Source organism: Dipodomys spectabilis, unplaced genomic scaffold (assembly GCF_019054845.1).
Source record: "Dipodomys spectabilis isolate Male_0828 unplaced genomic scaffold, ASM1905484v1 ptg000062l, whole genome shotgun sequence".
In the NCBI taxonomy this organism is placed as follows: domain Eukaryota; kingdom Metazoa; phylum Chordata; class Mammalia; order Rodentia; family Heteromyidae; genus Dipodomys; species Dipodomys spectabilis.
Genome location: NW_024870739.1, coordinates 96375 through 120013, shown reverse-complemented (window position 1 = coordinate 120013; position 23639 = coordinate 96375). Strand labels below are relative to the sequence as shown.

The window sequence follows — 23639 nt, the reverse complement described above, 5'->3', positions numbered from 1 at the left end:
TTTGCCAAAAAAAAGTATGGAACTAGAAATCATCATGTTAAATGAAACAAGCTGGACTTAGGCAGATATGCGTCTCTTCTCTCACATGTGGAATCTAGACAAAAACAAAACATGAAATTAGAAGATAGACTCTTTGGAAAGAGGAAGAGACCAAGACAAGAGTCTGTGGCTGCTGCTGCCTATAATCTTAGCTACTCAGGAGGCTGAGAGGATAATGGCCAACAGGAAGAATATCATTCATAGATAGCTTGGGCAAAAGTTATTGAGACCTCATCTCAATCAATAAAAAGGTAGGTAGGGTAATGCATATCCAGTTAGGTAGAAAACATAAATAGGAAGCTTATAGGTCTAGGCTAGGCAGAGCAAAAAGGAAAAGCCTAGCTCAGAAAACAAGAGACTGGAGGCATGGCTCAAGCTGTAGAACACCTGCCTAGCAAATATGAAGTCCAGGGGCTGAGAAGGTGGCTCAGTGGTAGAGCGCTTGCCTTGCATGCATGAGGCCCTCGGTTTGATTCCCTAGCACCACATAAGCAAAAAGAAAAAAGCCGGAAAGTGGCGCTGTGGCTCAAGTGGAAGAGTGCAAGCCTTGAGCTGAAGAGCTGAGGGACAGTGCCCAGGCCCAGAATTCAGGCCCCACAACCCGACCCCCCCCCCAAAAAAAAAGAAAAAAAAAGAAAAACAAATATGAAGTCCAGAGTCAAACCCCAGGATAGTCACAAAAGCAAAAAGAAAAGAAAAATTTGGGTGCCAGTGGCTCACGCCTGTAATCCTAGCTACTCAGGAGGCTGAGATCTGAGGATTGAGGTTCAAAGCCAGCCCAGGCAGGAAAGTCCGTGAGACTCTTATCGCCAATAAACCACTAGAAAACCGGAAGTGGTGCTGTAGCTCAAGTGGTAGAGCACTCGCTTTGACCTGAAGAGTGCAAGGAGAGTGCCCAAGCCCAGAGTTCAAGCCCCAAGACTGACAAAAAAAAAAAAAAAAGAAAGAAAAGAGTGGGGCTGGAAAGGTGGCTCAGTGGTAGAGCGTTTGCCTTGCATGCAAGAGGCTCTGGGTTTGATTCCCCAGCACCACATAAGCAAAAAAAAAAAAAAAAAAAAAAAAAGAATTTAAAAAGAAAAGAAAAAAAAAAGGCCAGGAGGCTTGGCTCAGGTGTTAGAGTGCCTGTAGAAGGTCCTGAGTTCATGGGCTGGGAAGGTGGCTCAGTGGTAGAGCGCTCGCCTTGCAAGCATGAGGCCCTGGGTTCGATTCCTCAGCACCACATAAGCAAAAAGAAAAAAGCCGGAAGTGGCGCTGTGGCTCAAGTGGTAGAGCGCTAGCCTTGAGCTGAAGAGCTGAGGGACAGCGCCCAGGCCCAGAGTTCAGGCCCCACGACCAGAACCCAAAAAAAAAAAAAAAGAAGGTCCTGAGTTCAAACCCCACTACTACCAAAAGAAAAAAAAAACTTGAATAGAAAACTATGATAACAACAATAAAATGATTAGATTTGAATCATAAAAGTATAATAGGACAGTGTTGACTACAGTGTCTATATTAGTAAAAACCTGGAGGAGAGCTAAATATTGAACAATAGAACTATTAAATTATGGCCTACATATTTCATCCTTACTATTCAGCTTAAAGATGCCCATGAGATATGAATGAAAAGGCCAAGGTTGGGCTGGGACTGTGGCTTAGTAGTAGAGTTCATGCCTAACGTGCATGAAGCTCTGGGTTTGATTCCTCAGTACCACATAAACAGAAAAAGCTGGAAGAAGCTGTTAGTATTAATTATCCCCATCTCTGGTCCTCAGCTCCACTCACACCTGAGCTTCTCCTTACCCTAGAGTTCTCTCCATACAGCTGGCCACTTCCTCTCTCTGCCCAGACCCACTTGCATACTTCCTGCCCCAGATCCTCCTGCCACTTGGATAGGGACAGAAGCCATGTGCTCCCTCTCCTGGGAAATATGGCCCCTCTAATAAGCCTTATAATGATTTTTCTCCTGTACATGCTTGTCTCTGTGGTCCCCTGGGATGGTCATGAAGGATTACAGTGGCACTGTGGATCAAGAGTGCTAGCTTTGAGCAAAATAAGTTTAGGGATGGTGCCCAGGCCCAGAGTTCAAATCCCAGTGAGGCAAGATAGCCTAAGGAAAATGAAGCATGGCAATTGGTTGCCAGGGATTGAAAGACTCAAGCTTAAAGCTTGTCCATCTACTTCCCTTAATATTAAAAGAACAAAGTTTTTTTAGGGAAAACAAAGAAGACTAGACTAGGGAAAAATGAGGTACAGCATAAAATGAGCCAATAGCAAATACAGGATATATTCCTTCATATACTTTCCTTAAGATTAAGGGAACAAAACCATTTAGGGGAAAATGAAAAATGTAAGGAAACTGAGGCCTGATGAAAGCAACTCAGCAATATGATATTTAGGCCAATGCCAGTGGCTCACGCCTGTAATCCTATCTACTCAGGAGGCTGAGATCTGAGGATCATGGTTCAAAGCCAGCCCAGGCAGGAAAGTCTGTGAAACTCTCATCTCCAATAAAAACCACCAGAAAACCGGAAGTGGCGCGTAGCTCAAGTGGTAGAGTGCTCACCTTGAGCTGAAGAGCTGAGGGAAAGTGCTCAGGCCCAGAGTTCAAGCCCCATGACCGACAAAGAAAAAGGAAAAGAAATAGAAAAAGAAAGAAATATGATATTTAGAAACAGAGGTGCTGTCTTTGCTTCAAGGAGAGACAACAGGATGTATGTATTCCTTCCTAAAGTACGCATTCCTCACCCAGGAATCAAGGATAAGGATCTGCTTTATGGCAAGATGCATTCTTACCTAAAAACTCAAAGACAAAGCACCTAGCTTTGCATAACTTGTAGCCAACCCTTCTGCCTTTACCATACAAATACCCCAACAGCCCAAGGAGCTGTGTGCCCCTCTGGGTGTCTCCGTGTGTCTGTGCATGTCTCTTTCTATCCCTATGAGAGCGCCCCACTCTGCTAGAGTGTGCCACTACCCTTCTGTTTGTGTGCTTGTTTGTCTGTTGGTCTGCTTGTTTGCTTATTCAATAAAGTTCTGCCAAGTTTTCTTACCATTGTGACTTGTTCAGAAATTCTTATTCTGTGATTGAAGTCAAGGACCCTAAGTGAAGAGTTTCTATATTTAAAGGGAAGCTTCACTAAACCTCACCTCTGTCCAGTGACACCAGGACTGAAGGGAAAAAAAAGAAAAAGCTAAGGTGTATATGTTGGGAAAAATGGAGAACAGAAAAGGAATAGGTTGGACTCAATCAACTGGCAAGGACTGTTTATTGAGGAATAAGGTCTGTGAGGGGCACAGATCTTCCTGTGGGTTTGGGGGTTGTGCAAGGGACTGGATTTGGGGGTGGGCTTATATAGAACTTAACAAGGAAGCAGGGAATTTTAATAAGAAAGGGCTATGGTCTCCTCAGGATCAAGGGCAATGTCCTTGGCCACAGTGGATGCTAGGTGTGGGAGCTGTTGGCTCCTGGGGGCCAAGGTCAGAACGACCTGCCTGTGGACAAGCATGTGAGCACACACCTAGTGCTTTGCTTGACCCTGGGGAATAAATCAGAACTCAATCTTTCATATTCTATCTTTAGATATATAAAAAGATTAGGCCTAGATGGGAGAGGCAGATCCTTCAGTATACTCTACCCTTGTGAAATAGACTATGTACACATTTGTAGCTAGAATAACACTAGAAAAGTACATGTTATCTAGAGAAGGGGGATCTTTGCTGGTCTTGGGGTTTGAACTCAGGACCTGGGTGCTGTCTCTGAGCCTCTCTGTGCTCAAGGCTAGCGTTCTAACACTTGAGCCACAGCACCACTTCTGACTTTTTCTGAGTGACTTATTAGAAATATATTTTTTGGATTTACATTTATTGGGGATCCAACCGCGATCCTCAGATTTCAGCTTCCTGAGTAGCTAGGATTACAGCCACTGGCACCCGGCTTCATTTTCTATTGACGTCTCCCTATATTGTTTTTCAGAGGCGAATTATTATTGTCGGAATAATAATAATACATTCTTGGAAATGTAGTTAATAATGCCTGTGATTTCAGACAGAGGGGTGGTTCTTAGGTATAACCGAGGGCTGCGGGGTGATGTGGCTCAAGCTGCAGAACACAAGTGTGAGGTCTTAAGTTCAAACCCCAGTACCGCCCAAAGGAAAGAGAAGATGGGCGTTACTGAGTCCCAATCCGCGCCACTGGTTTAAAGGGAATCTTTCATACTCTGGCGCCTTTTGTCCTGCCCACGTGTTCATGATGTACCTAGGGCCGCCCCGCCCCGCCCCGCCCCCGTCCCGGCTCGCTGTTCCTCCTAAAACCGTCTCTGCGCGAAATCTCCGCCACCGCGGCCGCGCGCTCCCACCCTGCGCATGCTCCCTGGCAGCCGGGAGCCGGAGTCCTCCCCCTACCCCCAGCGCAGGGCCGCAGCCCCCTCCTCACCCCCTTTCCCTAAGAGACGTCGGTCGCGGTGTGTTTGCGTCATCGTGCCGCGCCACGACTCGAGCCCGGGAAGATGGCGGCAGCGGTTCTCAGCGGGCCGACTGCGGGCTCCTCCGTGGGGGTTCCCGGCGGGACCGGGGGTCTCTCGGCGATGAGCTCGGGCCCACGTCTACGTTTGCTGCTGTTAGAGAGTGTGTCCGGGTTGCTACAGCCACGACCGGGGCCCCCCGCTCCTCCTGTGCACCCACCCGTCCATTGGGCCCCACATTTTCCTGGGCTCATGTGCTTATTGCGGCTGCATGGGTCGGTGGGCGGGGCTCAGGTAAGCTCGCGGCTCGCCGGCCTACGGCCCCGTTGGGAGGGTGGATGGCACCTGGGCTGCGGGATTTCGCCTCAGTGAAGTCTAGTTGCGGGGGATTCGGGGGACGAGAGCTCAGAGCAGAAAAAGGGTCCAACTGCTACCATTCCAGTTGAGACTCCTCTGTCTCCTTTATCCGCCGTTTCTCCAGGGGAAGAGCACGGCCCTGTGCCCCGTGGCTAGACTATTGCTAGTCTTTGAGGGAATGGATTCAGTTCCAGGGCGGGTCAATCACCCACTGAATGTTCTTGGAGTAATTGGAATATATATATATATATATATACATACATATATATGAGCTCTTACCTAGGGCCTAATAACTACTAGGCATGCCCCAATTTCAGACGTGATAGAGAGGAGTAAAGTGTTTTTTTTTTTGTCGGTCGTGGGGCTTGAACTCTGGGCCTGAGCGCTGTCCCTCAGCTCTTCAGCTCAAGGCGAGCGCTCTACCACTTGAGCTACAGCGCCACTTCCGGTTTTCTGGTGGTTTATTGGAGATAGGAGTCTCACGGTCTTTCCTGCCCGGGCTGGCTTTGAACCGCGATCCTCAGATCTCAGCCTCCTGAGTAGCTAGGATTACAGGCGTGAGCCACCAGCGCCCGGCAGGAGTAAAGTGTTTTGCATAAGGTGAAAATAGAATCCTCCTTCGGGGCTTCTAATAGAGAAATTTTAGACATTTTCTGAAGGAAGGAACTGAGCTCAAGATAACATCCTAAGGAGGTGTGAGGGTTAGGAAAGGAAATGGGATTCACGTAGTGGAGGAAGTGAACTGGTTCAAAGTACACTGTATAGGATTTTCACAGTGAAACCCTCTTGTACTGTTAATGTTTGTTAATAAAATGGATTTGGTAGTTAATTACAGGGAAGCTTAAGTGGGAAGGCACTGTGTTAGGCAGTAACTAAAATAAGGGCTGGAGGAGAGAGGCCTCAATATGTTAGGCTTTGAGTTCAGTTCTCATACCTTAAAAGTAAACAACAAGCCAGGCGCTGGTGGCTCACGCCTGTAAGCCCAAGTTACTCAAGGAGGCTGAGATCTGAGGATCGAGGTTCAAAGCCTGCCCGGACAGGAAAGTCCGTGAGACTCATCTCCAATAAGCCACTAGAAAACCGGAAGTGGTGCTGTGACTCAAGCGGTAGAGCACTCTCCTTGAGCTGAGGAGCGCCTGCAAAGCGCCCAGAGTTCAAGACCCACGACCAAAAAAAAAAAAAGTCAACAATATTGTCCATGGGTTCAGTTATGGAAAGGGAGAAATGGGTGGTAATGTAGAACTTGGTAGGTCTTATTAAAATTACTTTTTTTTAACCAAGAGCAGGATCTAACATAGCTAGAAACACAATTGCTATTCTAAATACTTTTTTCCTCAGACTTCCCTAAGCAACGTTACCTTTTCATTCAACAGCATTGGATATTTATTATGTTAAGATCTGTTTCTCATTTCTAAGTAGGTAAGACATAGTTCTTTCAGAGAAGTGTAGTTGATGTCAGAAGAGAAGGAAAGAAAGGCAGACAGACAGACAGACAGACAGACAGGCCTGGAATTTGAGAAGAGAGGCCTATTTGATTCTTCCTTGTAGGCTTAATCACCAACGTGGTTATCTCACTGGTACCACAAACTCCACAGTTCCAAAATGGGACTTTCCCACCACAGTGCACATTTTGTAGTTTGGATTACAGCAGCAATTTTCTAAGTGCTTTTCTTGCCTCCAATCTTGCTCTCTTACTCCATTCTCTGCACAGTAGGTGCTGTGAATTTTTCTATGTAAAATTCTAATTCTGTTTGCTGCCCTTAAACATTCTTCAGTACTTGGGCTTTTTTCTTTCTTTCTTTTTAATTTTCCTTATAGTTTGTGTGCTTACTCTTGTCTTGGAATCCTTCCTGAGCTGCAGTGGAGCCCTTGCCCCTAGTCTTCTCAATTCTCAACTTGTCAGTGCCTTTTAAGAAAACTTTCCTAACAACTGTGATTATCTGCTATTTATTACGTTGTTTATTACACTGCATATATAGCGTATACACCTCCCTCAAAATTTTTTTTCTAGTGCCCTTACTAGGGCTTGAAATCTCAGGCTTTTTAACTTTTTTTACTCAAGGCTAGTGCTCTACCACTGAGGCACAGCTCTACTTCCTCAAGTTTTTTTTTTTTTTTTAAAGCAAAAATCAGGCCTGAAGGCCCTGCTTGGTAGAGTACCCATCTAGCAAATGAGGCCTTGGGTTCTAGTCCCAGTACTACTAAAAAAAAAATTCTTCTGAGCCAGGTGCCAGTGGCTCATGCTTGTAATCCTTAGCTACACAGGAGACTGAGATCTGAGGATCACAGTTCAAAGCCAGCCGGGCAGGAAAGTCTATGAGACTAATCTCCAATAAACTACTCAGAAAAAGCTGAAGTACCACTGTGTCTCAAGTGGCAGAGTGCTAGCCTTGAGCACAGAGAGGCCAGGCACAGTGCCCAGGCCCTGCGTTCAAGCCCCAGGATTGGCAAACGTGTGTGTGTGTGTGTGTGTGTGTGTGTGTGTGTGTGTGTAAGTAATAAATATATATTCATTTTTAAGCCCCAGGATTGGCAAACGTGTGTGTGTGTGTGTGTGTGTGTGTGTGTGTGTGTGTGTGTGTAATAAATATTCATTTTTCCCCCTTTGAGAGGCTTGGTTCAGGTAGTAGAGTGAGGCTGGGAATGTAGCTTAGTGGTAGAGTGCTTGCCTAGCATGCATGAAGTCCCAGGTTTGATTCCTCAGTACCACATAAACAGAAAAGTCCAGAAGTGATGCGTGGTTCAAGTGGTAGAGTGCTACCTTTGAGCAAAAGAAGCCTAGAGACAGTGCACAAGTCCTGAGTTAAATCCCAGGACTGGCCAAAAAAAAAAAAAACAAGGTAGTAGAGTAACTAACTGAATATAAAGCCCTGAGTTCAAGTGCCACATGTGTGTGTGTGTATGTGTGTGTGTGTGTGTGTGTGTGTATGTATGTATGTGTGTGTATGTATGTATATATATAATATATGTATATACATGAATGAAACTTATAGAAAATAACAGATGTACACTGTTTTGGGCCATTCCACTATATGCTGTTTCTGTCTGTCAAATTTAACAATGAATATCTTTTTTTTGTTTTTGTTTTTTTTGTCTGTTATGGGACTTGAACTTTGGGCCTGGGCACTGTCCCTGAGCTCTTCAGCTCAATCAAGGCAAACACTCTACCACTTGAGCCACGGCGCCACTCTGGTTTTCTGGTGATTTATTGGAGATAAGAACCTGTAGATGTTCCTGCCCGGGTTGGCTTTGAACCACGATCCTCAGATCTCAGCTTCCTGAGTAGCTAGGATTACAGGCATGAGCCACCGGCACCCAGCTAAGTATGTATGTGTGTGTGTGTGTGTGTATTTGTACGCGCGCCTGCGCGTGTGCTGGCCCTAGGTCTTGAACTCAAGGCCTGGGCACTGCCCCTGTCCTTTTTTTTGTTCAAGACTAGTTCTCCACCACTTTATTTACAGCTCCATTTCCAGCTTTTTGGTGGTTAATTGGAGATAAGAGTCTCATGGACTTTCCTACCTGGATTGTCTTCAAACTGATCCTCAGATCTTAGCCTTCTGAGTAGCTAGATTACAGGTGTGAGTCATGGGCACTTGGCTCACTATGTCTTTAAATCCTCTCCAACTTAACCCTCTCACCACCTTTTATAGTTTGTTTTTGTTTTTGACAATCCTGGGGTTTGAACTCAGTGTCTGGGTGCTTTCCCTGGGCTCCTTTTTTCTTTTGCTCAAGGCTAGCACTTTACCACTTGAGCCATAGCATCACTTTCAGCTTTTTCTGTGTATATGGTACTAAGGAAACCCAGGGCTTAATGCGTGCTAGTCAAGCACTCTACCACTAAACCACATTTCCAGCCCCTCTCCACCTTTGAACATTTTAAAGGAATTCTAGATATCATGTCTTCTATAACTGTGTGTTCTTTGAAGGATAGAAACTATCTTTCTAGTTCTTGTATACCCACAGGTAGTACTATCTAGTTCTTTTTTTTGGGGGGGGGGGTCTGGTCGTGGGGCCTGAACTCTGGGCCTGGGCGCTGTCCCTCAGCTCTTCAGCTCAAGGCTAGCGCTCTACCACTTGAGCCACAGTGCCACTTCGGGCTTTTTTCTTTTTGCTTATGTGGTGCTGAGGAATCTAACCCAGGGCCTCATGCATGCAAGGCAAGCACTCTACCACTGAGCCACCTTCCCAGCCCTACTACCTAGTTCTTTAGCAAGTAGTTAAATAACAGTATGCTTATAGTATTCTCTTGCTTGAAACTCAACATTGTATGAGGCTGTACATAGTGTCTTCTGCTTACTTCATCCTCTAGGACTTCTGCTTCTCTTGACTGTGCTCCAGCCACCCATGAGATACTTCTAGAGCATGTTGAGGCCATTCCTTGTTAATACCTCTGTCTATATTGGGAAATTCATTGGAAAGTAAAATGTTTATTTAAGTCAAAATGCCTTCAGTTCAGAGAGATCTAACCTAATCACTGTCTTAAAAGAATGTCGTCCCAGTCATTTTCACTTTATCCTGTTTTGTTTCTTTCTTATCATTTATCTCTAAAAGAAATTAACGTGTTACCTCTCATGTTCTGTCTTTGCTACTTGCATAGTTTTAAGTTCTGTGGTTCATTATGATCACTTACTTGGTCTCTCTCTTGCCCATCAATGCCTTGCCTATATTGTCTGTCTCTATTCTAGGTCTGCTTGTAACTATAGAAAAACATGTACTCTTTTTTTTTTTTTTTGGGTCCGGTGGGTCCGGTCGTGGGGCCTGAACTCTGGGCCTGGGCGCTGTCCCTCAGCTCTTCAGCTCAAGGCTAGCGCTCTACCACTTGAGCCACTTCCGGCTTTTTTCTTTTTGCTTATGTGGTGCTGAGGAATCGAACCCAGGGCCTCATGCATACAAGGCAAGCACTCTACCACTGAGCCACCTTCCCAGCCCTAAAAGTAATTTTTTTATCGAGATTAAGTGATTACATAAATTTCACATTTCACAGTATTGTGGGATAGTGATACTTAAAGTTACAAACACATTTTAACCTTCACAAGGCAAATTGTCATCATGGTCTATAAAATTTGTGAATTCTATAAACTTTGACAATGCAACTATTTCTTCCAAATGAGGTGATATGTACATTTCTTTCCTTTTGCTTAGTGTAAGCTGTTCCCTCTTTCCCTCTCATTCCCTCCCTCCCATTGCTGCCCTTGAGTTGCTTAGTTCATTTTCATCGATTTCTGGTGCAGCTGATAGGCCCCTCTGTTGTATTTTTTCCCATTTCCCTCTGATTCTGTGTCTTCCTCCTAGCTTCCCTCAGATGTGCACATGTATATACCATATATGAGGTCAAGAACATGGAGTCATGTAGAAATGATACGACAAATTAAGTAGAGGTCCTTTCTTTCATGAATCCTGTTTACTTTGTCATATCTCCTTGCATTTTGAATTTAACATCTACACATCAGGGAGACATGGTGCTGTTGTAGATAGATTTTATCTGTCTGTCTGCCTGCCTGCCTGCCTGCCTGCCTGCCTGCCTGCCTGCCTGCCTGCCTGTCTGCCTGTCTGCCTGCCTAATCTACCTACCTACCTAATCTATATCTGTGTATCTGCTGGTTCTGGAACTTGAACTCAAGGCCTAGTCACTGTCTCTGAGCTCATTTACTCAAGGCTACCACTCTACCACTTGAGCCACACTCCACTTGTAGCACTCCTCCCCCCACCTCCTTGCTCTCCCCCCCCCCCCCCCCCCCCCTTGTGGTTCATGGGGCTTGAGCTCAGGACCTGGGCACTACCCTGAGCTCTTTTGCTCAAGGCTAGTGCTGTATATTTTGAGCCACAGGGGATTTTCCTGCCTTGACTGGCTTTGAACCATGGTCTTCAAATCTCAGCCTCCTGAGTAGCTAGGGTTACAACCAGCACCTGGCTTACCCCAGCCCTTTGGTGGTTAATTGGAGCTAAGAGTTTCAGGTACTTCTTACCTGGTCTGGATTTTGAACTGTTATCTTCAGATATTAGCCTCCTGAGTAGCTAGGATTACAGACATGAGCCACTGGTGCATGATTTTTTTTTTTTAATGATTTTAAAGAAATCCAACATCAGTTTTACAGATATATTTCCACTTTCCTAGACAACTGTTTTGTACCTTCTATTCAGATTTTTGATAACTCTCACTTTTGGCTGATGATCTTACTCCCATTGGGCCTGGGTGCTGTCCCTCAGCTCTTCAGCTCAAGGCTAGCACGCTACCACTTGAGCCACAGCACTACTTCGGCTTTTTTTTTTCTGCTTATGTGGTGCTGAGGAATCGAACCCAGGGCCTCATGCATGCAAGGCAAGCACTCTACCACTGAGCCACCTTCTCAGCCCCTCTTCCTTTTTTTTTTATTGCTATGTTTTTGAGATAGTTTCACTATGTAAGTCTAGGCTGGCTTTGGACTTGTGATTATTCTGCTTCAGCCTCCCAAATGCTGTAATTATGTAATTTCTGGTATATGCTACCCCACTTGACTTAAAAAAAAAAAATAGTGCTAGGGACTGAACTCAGGTTTTCTGTCACATGCCTGGCAAGTACTCTGCCACTGAGCTATACCTTCATTCTTTGATATTTAAAAGAATATAGGATAGTTATTTTGTAGGACATCCCTGTGTTTTGTTTTCTGCTCTTTCCTCATGATTAAATTCAGATACACACACACATAATTTTTTTTTTTTTTTTTTTGCCAGTCCTGGGGCTTGAACTCAGGGCCTGGGTACTGCCTGAGTTTTTTCCAGGCTAGCAATCTACCACTTGAGCCACAGTACTACTTCCAGCTTTTTCTGTTTTATGTGGTACTGAGGAATCAAACCCAGGGCTTCCTGTATGCTAGACAAACACTCTACCACTAAGCCACATTTCCGGCCCCTTATATATTTTTTATCAGGAATCTGCAAAGAAGATGTATCTTTTTGGTGTAGCACATCAGGAGATGGATATTATCCCCAGCTTGGTGATAGTAACTTTCATCACTCGGTTAATGTGATACTTTTCTGGGATTTTCTATATAAATGTACATTTTCCACAATAGGTATTTTGATGATGTAAAAAATGTCTTGTCCACTCTTCACCTACTTGTTCTAATATCCATCCTGTGAATGGAGTATTATTATGATTATTTAACTCAACTCATTCTGCTTAGGCTTTCACCTAGACACTTCACCAAAGCAACCATTTCTGTATATATGGTAACTTTTTTTTTTTTTTTGGATCATGGGGCCTGGGTGCTGTTCCTTAGCTCTTCAGCTCAAGGCTAGCGCTCTGCCACTTGAGCCAGTGTCACTTCCAGTTTTCTGGTGGTTTATTGGAGATCAGAGTCTCATGGACTTTGCTGCCGGTGCTGGCTTTGAACCATGATCCTCAGATCTCAGCTTCCTGAGAAGCTAGGATTACAGGTGTGAGCCACCAGCACCTGGCCTTTAAGTAGTCTTTTAAGAGCACACTTCCCCTACTCTTTCTTCTCCTTTTCTCTGCTTTTCCTGTAGTACCTAGCACCACCTAACATCCTATTTGCAGAGTAAGTGTTCTTTATTTGAAATGCCTCAGACAGTTGTTATGAATTTGAACTTTTAGATTTTGGAATATATGCAAATGAGATGTCTTGAGAATAGTATTCAAGACTAAACATGAACTTCATTTTTGTTTCTTCATATATACCATATATTTATCGCCTAAAGGAAGTTTTCTATACTGCTTCTCAGTTCTATGCTCAGAACAAGTTTGAATACACAAAACTCTTACTATTTTAGGTGTGAAGAAACAGAAGCAGTTGTGGGACTAGCAAGTGGCTCCTCTAAGAATAAGAAGGTGAATTTTTCAGATAGTCCTCCAGTCCTTAACTATTTTTTTTTGAAGTCTCCCTTCCTTTTTTTTTTTTATTGTGAACATACTGTACAGAGGGGTTACAATTACATGGGCAAGATAATGAGTACATTTCTTATCAAGCATTGTAGCCTCCTCCTTTGTTTCCCCTTCCCATCCTCCCCCTGTCCCCCCCATCCTTCCCCCCTTCATTTTTATCAAACACAATTTCTTACTCTGTTATGTATGCATGCTGCTGTCTAGTTCCTTTTCTAGTAGTCCCTTTACACACCTTCTCCGTGTCCTTTATGGTCACTTCTACAATGTTAAGTCTATCCTTGTCTCTTCTATCATGCCTTTCTTTTTCTTTCTGATATTTTAGACAATATCTTTATATCACAGAACAGACAAGAAGGAACAACCCATAGTGAGCAATGCATATAGGTCTTGGCCTCCTGTGAGACGTTGAGGAGGATCTCCTGTACCTGCATTTTATTATCCTTTGTGAACAGGCTTGTATGTGTTTAGGAATTCTGGGCTTTCAGTAAGGATACATGACCACTAGGGGGAGCTAAGAGGATCTTTTTTTTTTTCTGGGAGATGCTGAACAATTTGTTAGGCACCTATATATATCTTTTTTTTTTTCAAATTTTTTATTGTGATTAAGTGGTTACATAATTTCCTAAATTTCACAGTATTGTGGGATAGTGATGCTTAGTTAAAGTCACAAACACATTCTAATTTCACGGAGCAAATTGTTTATCATGGTCTATAACATTTATGAGTTCTTTTTTTTTTTTTTTTTTTGGGTCCAGTCATGGGGCCTGAACTCTGGGCCTGGGCGCTGTCCCTCAGCTCTTCAGCTCAAGGCTAGCGCTCTACCACTTGAGCCACAGCGCCACTTCCGGCTTTTTTTTTTTTTTCATTTTGCTTATGTGGTGCTGAGGAATCAAACCCAGGGCCTCAGGCATGCAAGGCAAGCGCTCTACCACTGAGCCATCTTCCCAGCCCCAACATTTATGAGTTCTATGAGCTTTGCAATACAGTTATTTCTTCCAGATTGGGTGATATGTACATTTGTTTTGCATAGCATCAGCTGTTCCCTCTTTCCCACTTGTTCCCTCCCTCCCTCCCATCACTGCCATTGAGTTGCTTATTTCATTTTTTTTATTTTTATTTTTGTCAGTCATTGGGCTTGAACTCTGGGCCTGAGTGCTGTCTCCCAGCTCTTCAGCTCAAGGTGAGCGCTCTACCACTTGAGATACAGTGCCACTTCCGGTTTTTCTGAGTGTTTATTGGAGATACTAGTTTCATGGACTTTCCTGCCCGGGCTGGCTTTGAACCTCGATCCTCAGATCTCAGCTTCCTGAGTAGCTAGGATTACAGGCGTGAGCCGTTAGCACTTGGTGCTTAATTCATTTTGATTAATGTCCAGTGCAGCTGATGGGTCCCGCTGTTGTATGTTTTTCCCTGATTCCCTCTAGTTCTGTGTTGTCCTCCTGGTTTCCCTCCGGTGTGCACATACATACCATATATGTGATCAGCAGCATGGGGTTATTTAGTAGTGATTCGACCAGATGAGTGGAAGTCCTTTGTTTCTTAAGTCTTGTTAATTTTGTCGTATCACCTTACTTTTTGGATTTAACATCCACTTATCAGGGAGACCATGTGCCATTTGTCTCTTTGCTCTTGGCTTACCTTGCTCAACATGATTGATTTCTTCTAGCTCCATCCATTTCCCTGCAAATGCCATTATTTTGTCCTTTCTAATGGCTGCATAATATTCCATTGTGTATAGATACCACAATTTTGGATCCATTCATCTGTGGTGGGACATCTGGGTTGTTTCCGTATCCTGGCTATTGTGAACAGTAGGGTTTTCCATTTGTGTCATGTCACCTCAAAACATTTTGGATTTTGAAGTATTTTGGATATTCTATATCTCATTAATTTTTGTTTCCTCTAACTAAAAAATAAACTACCAGAAACCTAAAATAATATCTATCTCATCTGAAGTAGATGTTAAATAAATGAACGTTTCCATCTATCAGAGTAGGGACCTTATTATTATTATTATTATTATTACTATTATTATTTTTTTTTTAGTCACCTGTGCTTTTTCCTTCACCTGACCAAATGAGTAAGGTTGTAATGTATGTTTAGGAAGAATGAGTACACATACCCTGAATCTCAGAGATTCAGGTCCCTTGAGAGGAGTCTGGCCCTTCAGGAGGTGGCGAAGGATAATTAAAGAAACACAATGCAGCTGGGTGCCAGTGGCTCACACCTGTAATCCTAGTTACTTAGGAGGCTGACATCTGAGGATTACGGTTCAAAGCCAGCCTGGGCAGGACAGTCTGTGAGACTCTTTTTTGTTGTTTGTTTGTTTGTTTTTTCGGTCATGGGGCTTGAACTCTGGGCCTGGGCGCTGTCCCTCAGCTCTTCAGCTCAAGGCGAGCGCTCTACCACTTGAGCTACAGCGCCACTTCCCATGAGATTCTTATATCCAATAAACCACTAGAAAACTGGAAAACCGGAAGTGGTGCGATGGCTCAAGCTGTAGAGCGCTTGCCTTGAGCTGAAGAACACAGGGAACAGCGCCCAAGCCCAGAGTTCAAGCCCCACAACCGACCAAAAAAAAAACCAACACAATGCGAGGAAAGGGATGGATTGGAAGGAAGACTGACTAGGTCTGTTGGTGCTCTTAGCAGCTCTAAGAACAGGAGGAAGAGGTGATGTTTGGGATTAAAGAAGATTAGCAGATCAGAGTCAACATACCAAGCACCATGAAAGAAGCCTATGTACATGCCTATCTATTTGTGGATATGTCTGTGCTAGGTGTTCTCCAGGGAGGTCCAGGTCAAGCAGATCCATTATTGAAGTGGGGGGGGGGGGCTGGCGGGGAGCTGGGGGGGTGTTGGGGGGCGGAATATTAGTTCTGGTTTGGATAGGGTATGGGGGCAAGGGTCAGACAAGAGAACTTTAAGAAGCCAGACGCTGGTGACTCACGCCTGTAATCCTAGCTACTCAGGAGGCTGAGATCTGAGGATTGCGGTTCAAAGCCAGCCCGGGCAGGAAAGACTGTGAGACTCCTATCTCCAATAAACCACCAGAAAACCGGAAGTGGCGCTGTAGCTCAAGTGGTAGAGCGCTCGCCTTGAGCTGAAGAGCTGAGGGGCAGCGCCTAGGCCCAGAGTTCAAGCCCCACGACCGACCCCCCCCCCCCCCAAAAAAATAAGAGAACTTTAGGAAAGGTTACTATGATACAGGCTATTGCCTCTAAAGGGATGGTCTTTTAGTTTCGAGAAGATGTAACTATGGAAGAGCTGGGACAGAGAAAGGATTGGAGGTTGTCCTTCATCTTTGATGACCTTGCCTGACTCACTCCATTGCTTTCTTTTCTCCAGAACCTTTCAGCTCTTGGGACATTGGTGAGTCTCAGTAATGCACATCTTGGTTCTATGAGAACTCGGTAAGTTTTTAACCCTGTTTTTTCTTCAGGGGGATGTTCCCTTAGGAAGTGGGCTGCCTGTACATCTGTCGTTCCATTGTCACCCTCGTGGATTCAAGAGATTTCTCCATTCCCAAGAGGATGGGGAGTTTCATTCTTTTTGTGAGTTCACTTGAGTTGAACCCACTCTTCCCAGCTTCCAAGTTTCCTATTTCCCATCTGAGACTGTCTCTGCTTCCTTCTTTCCTGGTTGTCCACACCTCACCTGACACTCCAAGTCAGGAGGTAGAAACCGTAGTTAGTTTTGAGATGAGGTTTTGTTATGTAGCCCAGTGAGAATGAAATAGCAGTCATAGGTTGCTCCAAAGTCTCACCTCCTCTCATTTGTTATCACTCTCTCCTTGCTTCTAAGGTTTGAGGGCCTGTGTCTGCTGTCCCTGCTGGTAGGGGAGAGCCCCACAGAGTTTTTCCAGCAGCACTGTGTGTCTTGGCTTCGGTGCATTCAGCATGTATTGCAGGTAAGGGGTCAAACACCTTCCTTCTCCTAACCATGCAATCCTCCATGCTGGGTCTGGTAGTTTTTTTGTAGTTTGGACAGTTTTTACTCTGGGAACAGAACGATTTAGAAACAATTTCTGATAATGAGGTAAACTTCAACAGAGGCATTCTTTTAAACTTTTTATTTTTATTTTATTTTTTGTCTGTCATGGGGCTTGAACTCTGGGCCTGGGCACTGTCCCTCAGCTCTTCAGCTCAAGGCTAGTGCTCTACCATTTGAGCTAGAGTGCTACTTCCAGTTTTCTGGTGGTTTATTGGAGATAAGAGTCTCATGGACTTTCCTACCTGGGCTGGCTTTGAACCGTGATCCTCAGATCTCAGCCTCCTGAGTAGCTAGGATTACAGGCATGAGCTACCGGAGCCCGGCTAAACTTTTTAATTTTTTAACTTTAATTTTTTATTTTTTTGCCAGTTCTGGGACTTGAACTCACAGCCTTGCCACTGTCCCTGAGCTGCTTTTGCTCAAGGCTAGCACTCTACCACTTGAGCCACAGTACTACTTCCAGCCTTTTCTGTTTATGTGGTGCTGAGGAATCGAACCCAGGGCTTCATGTATGCAATCACTCTACCACTAAGCCACATTCCCAGCCCACTTTTTAATATTTTTGTCTCAACTTATTTTAACTGATCTGACCTTTCACATACTAAATTGATAGTTTTATTTATTCATTAGCTTTGCTAAGGCATGCATTTCTTTTTTTTTTTTTTTTTAACATTTTATTATTTAATAGTTGTACAAGGAGGTCACAATTCCATCAATGGGGTTATGAGTACAGTGCATCTGGATCAATGGCACTCCTTCCATTGTTCTCACCTATTTTTCCCTTCTCCTATCCCTACCCTCAAGTTACATAGTTCAAATTTTACATAATGTACACTGAAAAAAGTGCATTTAAAAAATCTGTTTTGTAAATCAGAACACCTACAAGTTTTGCTTCCCCTTCCCCTTACCATTCCTCAAGCTTCAGACTACCCTGTTTGTATAAATAATCCTAAACCTTACCCATGGGCAGGTAGATTTCTTTCTTTTTTAAAAAAATTTAAGTAGTTGTGTAAGGAAGTTCTCATTCTAGGGGCTGGGAAGGTGGCTCAGTGGTAGAGCACTTGCCTTGCATGCTCAAGGCCCTGGGTTTGATTCCTCAGCACCACATAAGAAAAAAAAGCCGGAAGTGCTGCTGTGGCTCAAGTAGTAGAGCGCTAGCCTTGAGCTGAAGAGCTGAGGGACAGCACCCAGGCCCAGAGTTCAGGCCCCATGACCGGACACCAAAAAAAAAAAAAAAAGTTCCCATTCTACAAAGCAGTATATGAGTACAAAGTGTCTGACAACATTGTCACCTATCTCTCCTAAACCATCCCTTCTCTCACTTTTTTCTTTAATTGAGATTAGGTGATTACATAAATTTCTCGTATTTCACAGTATTGTGGAATAGTGATGCTTAGTTAAAGTCACAAAACACATTTTTTTTGGGCGCTTTTTGATGGAAGGCATCATTTGGGAAGTAAGTCACACCTCCACTTCTGACATTGCTGGTTACTTGAAGATAAGAGTCTCATGGACTTTTCTGCCCTGGTTGGCTTTGGATCATGATCTTCAGATCCTAAACTCCTGAATAGCTAGAATTGGCATGAGTTGCCAGGGCTCGGCTTGTATATTGTTTTCTTTCTTTCTTTTTGGGCCAGTCCTAGGGCTTGAACTCAGGTCTTGAGTGCTGTCCCGTTCTTTGTGCTCAAGGCTAGTGTTCTAGCCTTGAACTTGAGCCACAGGGCCACTTCTAGCTTTTTCTGAGTAGTTTATTGAAGATAAGAGTCTCATGGACTTCTCTGTCAGGGCTGGCTTTGAACCTCCATCCTCAGATCTCAGCCTCCTGAGTAGCTGGTATTACAGCTATAAGCTACCGGCTCCTGGTTTGTATATTGTTTCTACTGCTTAAAAAAAATGTAAAAATGGGGGCTGGGAAGGTGGCTCAGTGGTAAAGTGCTTGCCTTGCATGCATGGGTTCAATTCCTCAGCACCATATAAATAGTAAAAGCCAGAAGTGGCACTGTGGCTCAAGTGGTAGAGCGCTAGCCTTGAGTTGAAGAGCTAAGGGACAATGCCCAGGCCCAGAGTTCAAGCCCCACGACCAACCAAAAAAAATAAAAAATAAAAAAGTAAGTTGTGTAAGTAAGCGAGCACTCTACCACTTGAGCCACAGTGCCACTTCCTGTTTCCTGATGGTTTATTGGGAGATCAGAGTCTCACAGATTTTGCTGCCTAAGCTGGCTTTGAACTGCCATCCTCAGATCTCAGCCTCCTGAGTAGCTAGGCTTATGGGTGTGAGCCATTGGCACCCGGCTCTTTTTTTTTTTTAAGTACACAGTGGGAACTTAAGTTCATATGGTTTATAAGGGGAGCATCTTAGGCATTTACAGTTGAAGCCGAGGATAAGGATGAGATTACTAAAGTGAGTCCTTACTGTTTGGATGGAGCGTGCCGGCACGTGTGTGTGTGTGTGCGCGCGCGTGCGCGTGCGTGCGTGCGTGTGTGTGTGTGTGTGTGTGTGTGTGTGTGTGTGTGTCTGTGCATGCTGAGCTTTTTAGCTCAAGGCTGGCACTCTCCCACTTCCAGCTTTTCGGTGGTTATTGGTGGTAAGAGTCTCATAGACTATCCTGCCTGGACTGGCTTCAAATTGAGACACTCAGATCTCAGCATCCTGAATAGCTAGGACTACAAGAGTGAGCCACTGGCTCCTGGCTAGACTGAATTTTAAGGCTGAGAGCTGAAGATTGGATCTGATTGGTCAGGTAGAGGAAGGTGCACTTACTAAAGAGATCAAGGCTAACATAGTACTCAGAATTGTGGTCTGGGTGGAATCCGATGGAAGGAGAAAGGATTGGATTGATTCCTGGGGAATCCTTGAGGAAAGAGGGATGAGTTGTTTCTGTTTGTACTTATAAGAGGTGGAAAAAGACAGATCTAGAGTTGTTAATCCTAGTACTAATTTAAGAGTTGTACAGCCAGTCAAAGTGTTTTTTGCTAGAGTATGGTAACTGGAGCTAGAGGATTGAGAAAGGAAGCAAGAGGGACAAGGGGAATGGAAGTAGCAAAGATATGAGATCTTTTTTTTTTTTGGGTCCGGTCGTGGGGCCTGAACTCTGGGCCTGGGCGCTGTCCCTCAACTCTTCAGCTCAAGGCTAGCACTCTACCACTTGAGCCACAGCGCCACTTCTGACTTTTTTCCTTTTGCTTATGTGGTGCTGAGGAATCGAACCGAGGGCCTCATGCATGCAAGGCAAGCGCTCTACCACTGAGCCACCTTCCCAGCCCAGATGTGAGATCTTTTAAAGATTTTTGGATATAATGACAAGGGAAAGAAATAAGGTAATTAAGGGATTTGTTAGGGTAGTATTATGTGAACTCCTGATGAATTCTAAGATGGGAGTGTGTTGGGAATGTATAAATGTCATTGAGAAGAATGGGATAGGAGAGAGCTTGCTGAAGAATGAGCAGAAGGATAGGAGTAGTATATAAGTCATGGTGGAGGGATTGTCTCCGGATAGAAGGTGTACTTGATTTAGGGAAGGAGAAAGGAAGAAGGTAGCTGAAGATTTTCAGGTTTGGGAGTGCAACACTAAGGCATTTCCTGTCTTTGGACTTCAGTTTTTCCTTTTAAGTTGTAGGCAAGATGTTATAGATCTGATGGTAGGGAAGTTGGGACTTAGAAGTTCAAGGGGCATAGCATTAGCTACCTGTCTTTTTTTTTTTGTTTGTTTTGGTGCTAGTACTAGAACTTGAACTCAGGATCTCAAGTTCTTGCTCAGTTTTTCTGCTCATGTCTGGCAGGCACTCTATCACTTGAACCACACTTCTACTTCCTGCTTTTTTTTTTTTGTCCGTCATGGGGGCTTGAACTCTGAGCCTGGGTGTTGTCCCTGAGCTCTTGCTCAATGCTAATGCTTTACCACTTTGAGCCCTAGCTCCACTTCTAGTTTTCTGGTGGTTAATTGGAGATAATAGTCTTTCATGGCTTTTCCTGCCTGGGCTGGTTTTGAACCTTGAAAATCTCAGCTTCCTGAATGCTAGGATTGTAGGCATGAGCCACCAGTGTCTGGCCTTCCTATTCTTTTTTTTTTTTTTTAACCTACTCTTTTTTTATGTGTATGAGTGTTCAGGTCCTAGGCCTTATTGAGGTCCTGGGTGCTGTCCCTACATCTTTTGCTCAAAGTTAGCATTCTACCACTTCTGTTTTTTTGTTTTGTTTTGGTCGGTTGTGGGGCCTGAACTCTGGGCCTGGGCACTGTCCCTCAGCTCTTCAGCTCAAGGCCAGCACTCTACCACTTGAGACACAGTGCCACTTCCGGCATTTTCTGCTTATGTGGTGCTGAGGAATTGAACCCAGGGCCTCACGCATGCAAGACAAGCACTTCACCACTGAGCCACCTTCCTAGCCCTTCTGTTTTTTTTTGTAGTTAATTGGAGTCTCTTGGACTTTTCATGCCTAGGCTGGCTTGAACCATGATCTTCAGCTTCCAGCCTCCTGGATAGCTAGGATTGTAGGTGGGAGCCACTACCACCAACTACGTCCTGCTTTTTGCTTGATAAGAGTCTCACAGACTTTTTGCCCTGACTGGCTTTGAACCTTGATTTTCAGATTTTAGTCTTTGAGTATTCTTTTTAAATTAAAAAAGTAAATTTTGTTTATATTTTTGAGACAGTCTCCTTATGTTGTCCAGGCTGAACCTAAACTTCTGGGATCAAGTTAGCCTCCTACCTCAGCCTCATGAGTAGTTGGAACTATAAAGGGTAACCAACACACCTGGTTATTTCTTACGGTAATCTCATTCGTTTTGTTGATACATGGCTTTATCTGAAGTAGGAGTTTGGTGCCAAATGTTTTTCTTAATGTAGATATTAACTTTCCAAGTCTTCCTTTTCTGTACTTTTTTTTATTGTAAAGATACAGAGGGGTTACAGTTACATGAGCAAGGTAATGAGTACATTTCCTATCAATCATTGTTGCATTTTTGCCTCCTCTGCCTCCTTTGTTTTTCCCCTACCATCCCTTCTCACCTCCACATATCTATTTCACCCCCGCGACTTTCCAAGTCTTAAATCCACATTATTTTTTTTCTCCATGAAGTCTAGCACAGGTATGAACCCAGCTTAGAAATTTGGGACAGTTTTGTTGTACTTGAGACTTATTTTTGAATCTGAAAAGTGTTCTCCATTTTTACCAGGAAACAATAGTATGGGAGAAAAAAAAACGGAAGTCTTAAGATCTTCCAGTTAGTCAGATCTTTCAATTTGTGACTTGGTTACCTTTTTTCTCAAACAAATTCTTAGGATCCCAGATAACCTTTTATTTAAAAGTTATTTTTATGTCAGGTGTCAGTGGCTCACACCTGGAATCCTAGCTACTCAGATGGCTGAGATCTGAGGATCGCAGTCCAAAGCCAGCTTGGGCAGAAAAGTCTCCCTGAGACCACTCAAAAACTGGAAGTGGCTCAAAGTGGTAGAGTGCTAGTCTTGAGCACAAAAGCTCAGGGACAGTGCCCAGGACCTGAGTTCAAGCCCCACCACTGACTAAAAAATATTGTTCTTATTTTTTGTGGTGCTGGTTCTTAAACCTAATACATACTAGGCCAGCACTATATTATTGGACTACATCCCTATTTCCCCATATATCCTTGTTACTAAAATGTAGACATGTGTCCTTTCTATAGACAGTGCTGATGGTTTTGGGTCTTACATGATTTGTTTTGCCTTTTTTTCTCTAAAGATAGTAGATTGGGTAGTATGGGTATTTCTCAAATGCACTTGTTATACTTCCTCTGCCTGTTATATTTCCTCTGCCTCTTGGTAACATTGATGATGTGGTTGACAGCATGGGCATTGTTGCTTTTAGTCCCAGGACTCACCACCCACTATGGAGTTGGCTGTGGCTGTCCTGAGGGACCTGTTGCGATATGCAGCCCAGCTTCCGACGCTGTTCCGGGACATCTCTACCAACCATCTCCCTGGCCTTCTTACTTCTCTGCTTGGCCTCAGACCAGAGGTGAGAAAGTGATTGGGAAATAACATTGAAGAATGGGAAAGCAAAGGGATCAAGAGGAGATGTGAGGTGAGTTGGAGGAATTTCTGACCACTGGTATTTTTGGCTTCTTGACTTTATGTTTTTCCCACAGTGTGAACATGCAGCTTTGGAGGGAATGAAGGCTTGTATGACCTATTTTCCTCGGGCTTGTGGTTCTCTCAAAGTAAGTACTTATGGCTCAGTTAATGAAAATTGTTACAGTTTACAGGAGAGTTTAATGTGGTTTAATACCAAATCAGGAAAGTGAGGCCTTTTTTTGAGTTTGTCCAGAATAGCCCAGTTGGTCATGAACTTGTGATCTTCCTGCTTCCTGAATGTTAAGATTACAGATGAGCACCACCATTCTTTGCTACAAGTAAGCTCAGTGAAGTGCAAGGGTACTAGTATTTAGTGGCTACCTAGTATGTGTCAGGCCTCTTGCTCAGGGTAGAGGATGTCTTGTTTTATTTTACAATTGTAATTATTCTTTGGAATTGGTGTCCCTGTATTTTAGAGGACGTAGATGTATGCTCACATGGTAGTGCCAGCATTGAGCAAAAAAGTCAACCAAGTGCAGGGTCCTGAGTTCAATCCTGGTTGAATGCATATACATCCTCAAACAAAAACAACAATCTCAAAACATAAAACATTGTATGTATTACTGTCTGGTTCAGGCATCAGCTGGGGGTCTTTGGGGAAGACCACTGTAATTGGTTATGTAGAATATATGAGAAGTCCTCAAGAAGTTGATGTTTCTTAGTGAACATTGGGTAATGTCCTTGCTGATTCTATTGTTACCATGTAAATTACCTTGCCACTGCTAGTAGAAACTTTGAGATGGCAGGACTAACTACTGTTCCTGGCCCAAGACAGGACTTTTTATTGAGAAAGTATCTGGAGTTTGGAATAACTTAAATGGT

General features: G+C 43.9%; 1 protein-coding gene across 2 annotated transcripts in view; it reads left to right on the top strand.

Annotated features, from left to right (window-relative positions):
- Positions 1-4509: 4509 nt before the first annotated feature.
- The window catches only part of Pelp1 (proline, glutamate and leucine rich protein 1), a 29099-nt gene continuing 9969 nt past the window's right edge, over positions 4510-23639 (top strand). Inside the window, exons 1-6 of one of the 2 annotated variants that reach the window (XM_042680615.1) lie at positions 4756-4772; positions 16065-16088; positions 16159-16270; positions 16521-16626; positions 22552-22701; positions 22832-22903. In XM_042680615.1, coding sequence (XP_042536549.1) covers positions 22573-22701; positions 22832-22903 — 201 coding nt within the window. In that variant the 5' untranslated portion in view covers positions 4756-4772; positions 16065-16088; positions 16159-16270; positions 16521-16626; positions 22552-22572. Of the gene's footprint in view, positions 4773-16064; positions 16130-16158; positions 16271-16520; positions 16627-22551; positions 22702-22831; positions 22904-23639 lie in introns of both variants that reach the window. The other variant, XM_042680614.1, reaches the window with a different exon arrangement.